Consider the following 11,176-nt stretch of genomic DNA (forward strand, 5'->3'; position numbering starts at 1 on the left):
ATAATAATAATAATAATAATAATAATAATAATAATAATAATAATAATAATTTTTATTTATTTCCCCGCCTCTCCCAGATGGATTGAGGCGGGATTACAGTCCGTTAAAACCCATATGTCAATAATAAAATATGTATAAAATATACATCAATAAAAATAATACAATTAATCTTAAAACTAACTCATCATCAAGTAGAAATGCAGTAGATTCATACAATGGTCTGGAGGTGTTTCTTACACAAGGTCCGGTGGGTAAGCTTGCCGGAAGAGATCCGTCTTAAGTGCCTTCTTAAACGGCTCCAAGGAGGTAGTGGGACTGATCTCTTCTGGGAGACTGTTCCACATTTTCAGAGCAGCTACTGTGAAGGCTCTCTGGGAAGTCGATGTGAGCCTGGTTGATTGATGTTCTAACACATTCTTCCCAGTTATTCTAAGTGTGCGGGCAGATTGTGTAGGGAGAGGCGTTCCCACAAGTACTATAACTCGGGCCCAAGCCATGTAGGACTTTTTGATGCCAAGACCTTGAAATCTTCAAGGGGGCTAAAACTAAGGGCTGCACAGGCATGTTTTCTGCACTCAGGTAACGGCATCATAGTCAAGGTTCCCAGTTTCTGTAGACTCCAACTGTCCTCTGAGTATGAACCCACCTTAGAATGGGAAGGCACCTGAATTGAAGCTGTCAGCCCTTTCAAGGACTGCTTTAGCTTGAGAGCAAGGGCATGAGAGCATCGGCTTGATTTATGCATGTTCCATTCACATCCTTGAAATGGCCTCCGCCGTCTGTTATGCACTTCTACTGCACTTCTACTACCTTTTACATTGCGCCATTGGGAACGTTTTCTGTCTGCCTTGCCCCATGGTCACTTGTATATTCTGGCTATTTTATGGTTCATTCTTCTGTTACAGTTCCTCTAATGTTCTTCTCGCTAGCTTTCCCCCTCCAATCTCCCTTTGTCTGTAATATATCTTTTAATAGTAATTCTGGTTTGTTTGTTTGTTTCTTCTTCTTTCCTTGACAGTCAAAGAGAAACTAACAGCAGATCCTGACAGCGAAATAGCCACAACCAGTTTACGAGTTTCTCTTCTGTGTCCAGTAAGTGTAACTTCCATAAAATGTAATTTCTGTGCAAAAGTGGGGTGAGGGTGGGAATATTGATTGTAGCAGTAGAAACACCCTTTAGTCTCCATACTTGGGTATAAACAGCTCCTTAGTCCTTAAGCTGACCATCAAAGAAGAAGTATTTACACCCCAAATGAAATTTATAAAACACCTTGGCACAAAGAGGTTTCTGTGGAGCTTGTTCAGTTTATGGGATTTATACGCTACACTTATATCATGGCACATTTTATTCTCAGCTGCCAGTTCTATATTGGTGCTACTCCTGTTTTATTGTATTATTATTGCATTTTATTTTTTTAATAGGATGTACTCCCCACCCAGAGAAGTTTGGTCAGAGTGTGGTTTACAAATGGCATTAATAAATAAATCTAGAGGTAGAGTTGCCATGCTTTAGATAAGGCCTGTTTATAAGTTGAGCATCTTGTGTGAGACACAGTTCTTTCTGCATTTCTGCTGCCATAAATGCTTTCACTGACTTTTGTTTTTGTTATTTTCCTTGGCAAGCTTGGTAAGATGCGGCTGGCGATACCCTGCAGGTCACTGACCTGTTCTCACCTGCAGTGCTTTGATGCCACTTTGTATATTCAGATGAATGAGAAGAAACCCACTTGGGTTTGCCCCGTCTGTGACAAGAAAGCCCCCTACGAACACCTCATCATTGATGGGTGAGTAACCTTTGGAAACCAAATAGGAGCTTGAGGATGAGGCAGGTACTCATCTCAAAATGGTCTTTGCTCTTTTTGTAGCGCTCTGAAATGGCTGGGGCTGTTTTGGGGCATCCCTCTCTCTCTCATGTGGGGTGTTGCCTGCTCAGGATTCTGTGATCCTATGTGATTTCTGAAATGGTTCTTTTTCATAGGCTCTTTATGGAAATCTTGAAGTATTGCACGGATTGCGATGAAATTCAGTTTAAGGAAGATGGGTCATGGGCTCCTATGAGATCAAAAAAGGAGGCACAAGAGGTTACTGCATCTTTCAATGGAGCAGAAGGTGGGTTTCAAGCTGGCATCCTAAACTCTGTTTTTCCTGCTTTCCAACTTTCTCATCTCCCTTTTTTCTGCCTGATAATTTTGATCTTTCAAAAAGTGTGGGGTTCATAATTGTGCATCTTGTGACGTTTGCCTTTGGTTTAATACTTGCTGTGCTTCGAAACTGGGACTTCAGCATTTGACTGGTATCTTTCTAGGCTGTTTAAGTTCTTCTGTGGATCATCAGGTATCGTCTCATCAGTCACACAAAAATAAGAAGGTTGAGGTGATTGACTTAACCATTGACAGCTCATCGGATGAAGAGGAGGAAGAACCATCTGTCAAGAGGAGCTGCCCATCCCTGTCACCTGCATCGCCCACCAACAATAAGAGGTGAGGAAGCCAAATAGTGGCCATGTCTGTTGGTCATAGACATGCTGCAGTCTGAAGGTGCATCTGGGATGTGCTCATGAAGTTCACAGTTGCACAAAGCATAGATACTGTAGTGTTTTAATGAATAGATAGTTCCTGTGGTTGTTTTTTGACTCTTTCTTTGGAAAGGGAGGTGATACTGTTGCGACAAAAGTGGGGAAAGAGAAGAGTGGGGGTTTTCCTTGTACTTAAAAATAATATTGTGTGCAGACACTTGCCAAGAGTTGTGAAGTGATGGAAATGTCTTTTTTGGGAAGGCCGCTAATGCTAAACAGTTTTGTTCTGAATCCTTCTGGAGGGTGTACGGATTCAGACATCTGCTTCTGCTTCTTCACAGCATTGTAAGTCTGCCTCACCAAGTCTCCCCTGTTTCAAGAACCCCAAGCCTTCCTGCGGTTGACACGAACTACATCAACACGTCGCTTATGCAAGACTACAGGCACCCATTTCACATGACGCCCATGCCTTATGACCTCCAAGGTGGGCTTCTCACGCGGATTGAGCGCATAGCAAAGAAGGAGTTAGAACCGCACTGACTTTGACCCATCATCCATTAGCTCTGGACCATCTATCCTGATGGAAGAGGCCTGTTCTCTCAGCTTGGTTATTGCTGTCCTTTTCATTTGGAGGTGGAGGGGACTGAGCCCAGGACTTTCTCTGTGCAATAGCTCAGTCACTATAAAATTGTCCTTTCTCATAGAAAGACCTTGAGCCAAACCAAGTAATTCTTTTCCCTGACTTACAGGTGTCTTCCACTTTTCAACAGTCTGGTTTTTGATATCTGCTCTTGACCTGTTTCAGTTATAACCAGAATGCATACATTTGACCCATGATCTGTTCTTTTGACCTATTTTGTCATGTTTCCATGACCTTCTGTGACCACACAGTGCTTTTTCACCCAATTCATACTTACAAATAACACTAAAAATAAGGTTTTGCATTTTGGCAATTTCCAGTTTTGGACAGTGCTCTCATCCTTAGACTAAGACGGGAGCACCTGTATTTTGTTCAGGGTTTAATTGGTTGGGTTTGGAGAAAAGCACCTCAGGCTACAGTCTGATGGGGAAGAATAAGAAAAAGACTTACCCGATCTCTTCCTAGTCGGGCATTTGTCAGTCAGAATAAGCTTTTTCCTGCCTGGAAGAAGGGACTCTTAAGGCATTGTGGCTGTAATTATGTGGAGCTGCAGCCTATGACCCGAATCCCTTTGGTTTGAACAGACAGCTAGAATAGACCCCACTGAATGCCAAGGCAACACTTCAGCAAGTCCCTTTGATTTGCTGGGTTTAGTCCTAGTTGGACTTACAGTAGAATTTAGACCATTTATACCCAACTCCCCGTGGAACCCAAAATAAATTGCTAAATTCATAACCCCCCCCCCCCAAAATGTGGCAATGCTCCCTGTCACTGGGCTGCCATATGTGAAAACGGTATGATTTGTCAAACTCTTAAGTGACACCATTATTTGTGCTGTTCTTGGAATAAAATCACTTGTTGTTTGTGAGAGTTTCCTTTCATCAAATCACATCTTTTCATTCTGTTTTTTGCAGGATTGGACTTCTTTTCTTTCTTACCAGGAGACAATCAGGTAAGCTTTCGATGGGACACTGTAAGACATACAATATGAAGAGTGTGGTGTTAATGCATTACTTCACATTGAATTGAACTGAATTTTCAGAGGAGGATGAAGCGATCAGTGGCTGCTTGACAAGATGGCTACATGCCATTGCCATTATTATGTGGGAAGGGGCAGTCTGCCTCTGTATTGTATGCTGAGGAGTGGTGCATATAGGCAGCTATGCTCCTGTCCTGTTGATGGGTTCCTCCCTTAATAAGCATCTCATTAAATAGTTTGCAAAGAGAATTCTGAGCCAGAGCGGCCTTGGGTCTGATCTAGAAGAACAGCTCTTATCAAAATGTCAGAGGTTCTGAAATCAATAAACATGATTATGCCTGATTGCCTTTAGGGTGGGATAATATCTGTGGTCGAATACATTATTCTTGCATTGACCTCCATCAGTGAAATGGTACGCAGCACAGACTCCATAACAAAATATTGTCTCAAAGAGTTTTGTTTGTAGAGAAAATAACGAAGGAGTGTGGATGGAGTTATTTTGCCAGTTAAATCCAACTCTTCTGCTCTTTGATTCCCTCAGTGAAAATGGGAGTCATAGAATCGTAGAGTTGGAAGAGACCACTAGGGCCCTGATCCAGTCCAACCCCATTCTGCCATGCAGGAAATCCAAATCAAAGCATCCCTGACAGATAGCCATCCAGCCTCTGTTTAAAGACCTCCAAGGAAGGAGACTCTATCACCCTCCGAGGAAGGAGTGCATTCCACTGTCGAACAGCCCTTACTGTCAGGAAGTTCCTCCTAATGTTCAGGTGGAGTCTCAACTCTTTTCCCAGTCTATGACAGCAGAAAATTGATTTTTTATTGGTATTGATTTCAGTATCTGGGCAGTGTCAACCTACAGATATGCCATTTGACCTCCTTTGGCGGTGCAGATGCTTCAAAGTACCATTACGCTGTAAACTGTGTGTTGTGGCAGTCTAGTGAGTCCCTTTCTCTGCATCCAGGGGAGCTTCCTTCCCTTTGACAGTTTACTATTACAGTCAGCCCTCTGAACCCATGGATTTTTTATCCACGGATTCAAGCAACCACAATTTTAAAATATTCAAAATTCCCAAAAGCAACCCTTACTTTTGCCATTTTATATAGGGACACCATTTTATGACACTATTATATTTAATGCAACTTGAGCATCCATGGGTTTTGACATCCATGGGGTTCTTGGAACCAAACCCCAGCAGATACTGAGGGCCCGCTGTATTTTAATCTTCCCTTTTTGTATCTTTCTACTGTAGGTGGTTTTTGCCTGTATCTTTCTTTATTCTGTAATAATAATAATAACAACAACAACGATTTATTTATATTTCCCGCCTCTCCCTACGGATTGAGGTGGGATTACAACAAAATAGAAATTACAGTGAAGTAATAAAAACATTACATCAACCCTAATCCCTCCCACCTTAAAACAGTAAAAATATACATTAAAATTCCAACAAGACACATTTTAAAATCCAAATGTAAGCTTCCTTGAATCCTCCTTTGGGGTAAAGGAACAAAGGATACACACATATGAGCAATGGATTGATGTTGTAACCAAACTGCCAAGAGTCATGTCTAGTTCCCTTCTGGTTTGGACCTGTGTTTAAACTGGTGTTTGCCTTGGCACCGCTTGCCGTTGCGGTTCTCCCGTGTCTCACGGTTATGTATTTCTTCCCTCCCAGCATTACAGCACTTCCCTGCTGGCGGCAGCGGCTGCGGCGGTGTCCGCTTCGGACGATCAGGACCTCTTGCACTCCCGGTTTTTCCCGTACGCTTCTTCCCAGATGTTCCTGGACCAGTTGAACGCTGGCGGCAGCACGCCTCTCCCGACCACCAATGGCAGCAACAGCGGCAGCAACAGCAGCCTGGTCTCCTCCAACAGCCTTCGGGAGAACCACAGCCACCCAGTGGCCAGCCGGAGCGGCACGGACCCGGCGTCGCTCTTTGGCGTGATCCCGGACATTATTTCCTTGGACTGAGTTCCGCTCCAATGTGGCTGGACTTGCGCCGGAGGAGAGATCTGGGCCTTTGGGTGTGTGTGGTTTTTTGTTTTCCTTTTATCTTATTTCGATTTAGATGCGCAGACAAGCTTTTTTTTTCCTTTTTGTAGGGGAAAAATATTAAGACATGTACAGAGAACAAAACTATATTTTCAGTTGTACTTTTGTATATAAACAGAAGATGGTTTGACTGGTAAAACAAAAAAAAATATGACCGAAACCTCCCGAGTTTGTTGGATACAGAAGATTTTACGGCTCCTTTTTTTGGTCCTGGAGTGTTTGTTTGTTTTTAAAAAATGCTTTTGACTCTTAACTGCATAACTTTTTGTTTCTTCACAGTGATACTAATGGAAAACAAAATGAGTGTTTGACATTTTGAAAGTGATGGAGGGGAAGTCTAATTCTGGAGGGGAACTGCGTCTCCCTTTTGGGCACAGTCTATGGGCACGGTTTCCCCACATGGAAAGAAATGAGTCTTGTGTCAATGCACTAGGCGTTCCCACTTTTATTTTAGGTGAAATTATATTTTCCAGTTTGCATCAACTCCACAGCATTCTCTGTGTGCCGACTGGAGGTGGCATCTTGGAACGCATTCCCAGCCATTCTTTCTGGGACTGATTCTCAGATCAGCCCCAGAAACGTCCATTTCTTCAGACCCAGTCCTACTGTTTTCCTAGCAAGTGTCCATTCCCCTCGTAAACAAACCCCACCAATTTCTCTGCGTTTCGGAGCCTTGCCATTTGGGATGCCTCTCCTCTTTTTCCAGGAGACAAAGAGACCTTTGTCCAGCTGCCAGTGAAGACTCCCTTTATTGCGATGGCATCACATTTAAAACTTAAGAACATCTTTAACTAACTAAAGGCTTTCCTCCCTTAGATTTTTCTGTGGTTGGTCACACTCTTCCTGTGCGCTGTGTTAATCTGAACAAGCCGATCAAAACCGAAAGGGGGAAAAATGTGATTTGAAATCAGTATGTTTTGCAACAGGCAATGACAGAAGCGCATTGTGTTATGTTCTGCAAGTGTATTTGAGCCCTTAGGGCATCTCCTGTGTATCTTCGCTTGGAAGTAAATTCTACTGGATTGACTTTTGAGCAAACACCAGCGGCCCAACGCTACACAATTCTCTTACTAAATTACAATTCCAAAAATACTTCCCGTTCCTACTTCAATTGCAAGTGAATGTAGGCATCCTCCCTGCTACTCTTGAGGGCATTAATGGTTATTTAATGACTTTGCCACGGTCTTCTCTCCTGACCAGAGGCTGCCCAGAGTTTCTGAAGCAGCCCTTAATCATTGTTTAGCAATTGAAACATGCTTGAAACTAGCTAGAATGGTGTCTTTTCAAAAACATGGCTGGTTATTTGGACAGTTCCCGTCTTACTAAACCACAAAGCATGAAAACAGAAGGAAAGGAGGGTCTTTTGAACATAAGTAGGGGAAGGAAGGGGAGGTTGGGTAGAAATTTTCATGTATTCCAAAAGGATCAGTGCGTTGTGTATTTGCTCTCTGGAATGATAAGAGTTTTCTATCTAGCTGTTAACTTCTACATTTACAAAAGAACCGAGAACAGATTAGAAGGAAGGAAGGAAGGAAGGAAGGAAGGAAGGAAGGAAGGAAGGAGGAGAGTTGAAACCAGGCAAGCATTTTGCTTCATTTGATCACAAACTGGTAGCAAATGGTTTCAACTGTGTCTCCAGATGTTTAGTGTGCCCTGCCTTTGTTTTGAAAGGTGTCTTTCATCCAAACCTTACATCAGTAAAAGGCAAAAAGCTCCCCAATTGTGAAGCCACATAAATGTTCCAGTGAGTTTTCTGACAACGTGTCCCCCTTCGCCATTTAAAAGCTGACTTGAATTTTTGAAATTGTTTGTTCATATGTATATGTATGTGTATATATGTATTTATAGGTGTGTGTGTGTGTGTCTTTCTGTCTGTCAGTCAGTCTGTCCCATGCATGTCTATTCCATTAATGTCTGGCTGATAACGTTTCATTCACCCGGTTTATAATTTATTAAATGTCAGTACAATCTCAATAAACTAACAGAAAACAGGAATGCTTTTCAGTTCAGTCCACCTTGGAAAGCGTCTTTTTAAGCAGAATGAAACTGGCTCAAAAAGTATAACTAAGTTGGAAATACGTTTGATTGTTTTGGTTCCAAGAGGACGGTTCTAAACACTGAAAAGCAAATGGAAGACTAGATTGTCCAAAGCCAGGAATCCAAACAGTCCCTCTTCTAGTGAATAGCCTTGTGGCCTTGTATTATTTGCTGTTTCTGCCCAGTTTAAGGGCATTGCTTTCGTTAGGTTTGTTACTCGCAGTCTAGTCTAGGCACCTTCCTGATGTGCTGAACGCTGTATTTCCTGTATCTGCAGAATAGGACACACTCCATAAATAGAGACAGCTCCAGTGTGTCTTAAGTCCCATTTAATATCCTGGAATTGTAGCATGGACCCTGCTTTGGGCTATTGCTGTTGTGCGCACTTTCAGCCCAACAACTGCACCTTTCGTCCTTCATACAGTTGTGCGATCTGCATGTTTACCAGGCAATTCGGAATTATTTCCAACCAACTTTCCAACAAGTGACTAGGGATGTCTATACAACGCTGTATAAAAAGAAGGAAAGGGAAGTGGATGTGGAGGAAATGTGGCAGCCCCTTTGAGAAGAACTGGTTTTCATTTTTCCATGAGATTTCTTGGATATAATGCCATACCAAGTGATAGTGAGGCCTCAGCTACTGACACATCTCCCCCCCCCCTTTATTCCCTTTTCCTTGCTCCAAGGTATTAACACGGTTTACTTCTTTGAAAGCCACCATGCAATGCTGTTGGCAAATGATGCTGTCTTTTATTTTTCCTTAAGTCCAGAAATGAAATAGCTGTTTTGGGATAAAAGGAGATAAGAGGCCCCACCAGACTGGGAATAACTGTCCATTGGACTAAGGCATTTCAGGTAGGAAGGGCGAGAGGGATTGCGTCCATCCTCATTCTTAGTCTCTGGGTGCTTCTTCTTTCTCATCCTCTCTCTTTCTCTGATGAAGGACTTTCAAAGAATGGTGGAATTAAAGGCACCTCTTTTCAGTTCTTGGGCTTTTTAACGGAGGGGGAGTTTGTTCCCACAAAGTAAATATCACTTATCAACATCTTGGGGAGACCTAACATTCACATTAACGGTGGTGATAGTTTAGACATTGACATAATGCCAAGCAGGATTGGCCGTGCCAAAAATGAAGAGGTTGGTGTGAAGGTTCTGAAATCTTACGGCAGTTTAAGCCTTGTTCGTGTGCCACCTCCATCATAGAGGAGAAATAGGCATCTTCTCAGTTTGGGGCGATTCCTAGGCATCCCTTGACTTGTGGTTTTTGGGAAACTGTGCGTTTAACCCCAGGATCTTCTCTCCTGAAGGTATTTCTTGGTCAGGAAGTGTGCATAGGTCCAGTTGCGCATGGTTGTTTGTTGCATCTGGTTGTAGACCTTCACCTTACTTGGCCAAAGGCTCCATTTTGGCTATTTTGGCCACTGTTTTGTCAGGCGCAACCTGGTTCTTGAGCCTTGCAGAGCATTAAGCACAGTGCTTGGACCCTATTCCGGTAAATTTATTTATATTAAGCTATTTACATTACCTATTCCATAACCTTTCCCCCCCTGTCTTTATTCTCCCCCAAAGAGCAGTGTTTTGGAGTACTGTTTGTATGTTTGTCTTCTTTGTTCTGTGTGTGTGTGTGTTTGCACGCACTTGTGTGCGCAGATGCAAGATACAACTTCCGTGGGCATTATTGCTTGCATACTTTTTTTTTTTGTAAAGACTAAACTCAAAACCAAAATTAAACCTTGCTAAAACTTAAAACTGGTTGCTGGTTTTGAACCCTTTCAGTATTTTCATAAGAGCATTCCTAGATTTCTCCTTCTTCTTCTTTACTGTGGCAAAAGACACCATTAACACTTTGGAAGATGCCATTGCTGTTCTAGCTTCTTCCATTGAACTAGACAGCAGTTTTCTCTTTGTGCAGTTAACCTTTTACAATGAGCATTTCGATGTTTTCTTTCTTCCTTTCCCCCCCGCAATACATTATTTTTGGAAGAATTGTTCTGTTGTTTTCCTTCCAACGAAAGCTTAGGTTTCTAATGAGGGAGAGAGAACTGCCAGGGATCCCAGCATGTGCTGCTGTTAATTGTTCTAATTAACAAAAGGGAAAAAGAATAATAATAATAATAATATGTAAATATTTTAAAAGGACAAAACTAAAGAAGTTATTCCATAAACTCAGATCTGTGATTCATTGCCTTAAAAACCTTCTCTTAGTTTTCCATACAGCATGCCAAACGAGTTTTGAAAAGTGGCTTTTAAAAACGAAAAAAGAAATGTATAGTAGACCAATGTCAGTTTGTATAAAAGTACCAAGTGAAAATATTTATTACATGCATTGGAAAGAAAGAAAAAACAAAACTGGTTTACCCTCTTGAATGTTACCTGTTTATGTAAAACATCTTTAGATGTAATAATAATAAAAAGCATTATTACATTGTCTTTTCTGGCTAAGCATTGCCAAAGTGTCTCAATCTCTTTTAGCTGTCGCAGAGCCCTAGAGATACAAACCACAACATTGTCACTTGCGGCAATAGCTCCTAACTGCTTCTCTAATTCCAGAAAGGTAACCCAATGTATTTAAATACAGTATTTAAATAGAATCATATAAGCCATTGCATTCTCCATTGCCTTGTACAGATGCGAGAGCTGGACAGAGAGGGAAACAGATAAGAGGGAAATCAATGCTGCTGGAGGAGAGTGCTGAGGGTCCCATGGAAAGCCAAAAGGACAAACACTTGGCCCTAGAATAAATCAAGCTTGGATTCTCCTTGGAAGCCAAGATGATCCGGTTGAGGTTGTCATACTTTGGCCACATCATGGGAAGGCAATCATTAGAAAAGACAGTAATGCTAGGAAAGGTAGACGGACGTAGGGAGAGGAAAACCACATGCCAGATGGATGGACACTATTGAGGTCATCATGGGCATGGGAGTCTTGGAGCTATCTCGTCCATGGGG

General features: G+C 42.1%; 1 protein-coding gene across 4 annotated transcripts in view; it reads left to right on the forward strand.

The window, feature by feature from the left end:
* The window catches only part of PIAS1 (protein inhibitor of activated STAT 1), a 43,383-nt gene extending 32,725 nt beyond the window's left edge, over positions 1–10,658 (forward strand). For all 4 annotated transcript variants that reach the window (XM_042472406.1, XM_042472405.1, XM_042472409.1 and 1 more), the window contains exons 8-14: positions 1,019–1,092; positions 1,624–1,784; positions 1,979–2,109; positions 2,306–2,480; positions 2,857–2,999; positions 4,070–4,107; positions 5,814–10,658. In XM_042472406.1, the coding sequence (XP_042328340.1) occupies positions 1,019–1,092; positions 1,624–1,784; positions 1,979–2,109; positions 2,306–2,480; positions 2,857–2,999; positions 4,070–4,107; positions 5,814–6,110 (1,019 nt within the window). In that variant the 3' untranslated portion in view covers positions 6,111–10,658. The remainder of the gene's footprint in view (positions 1–1,018; positions 1,093–1,623; positions 1,785–1,978; positions 2,110–2,305; positions 2,481–2,856; positions 3,000–4,069; positions 4,108–5,813) is intronic.
* Positions 10,659–11,176: the final 518 nt, after the last annotated feature.

Source organism: Sceloporus undulatus, chromosome 6, assembly GCF_019175285.1.
Source record: "Sceloporus undulatus isolate JIND9_A2432 ecotype Alabama chromosome 6, SceUnd_v1.1, whole genome shotgun sequence".
Taxonomy (NCBI): domain Eukaryota; kingdom Metazoa; phylum Chordata; class Lepidosauria; order Squamata; family Phrynosomatidae; genus Sceloporus; species Sceloporus undulatus.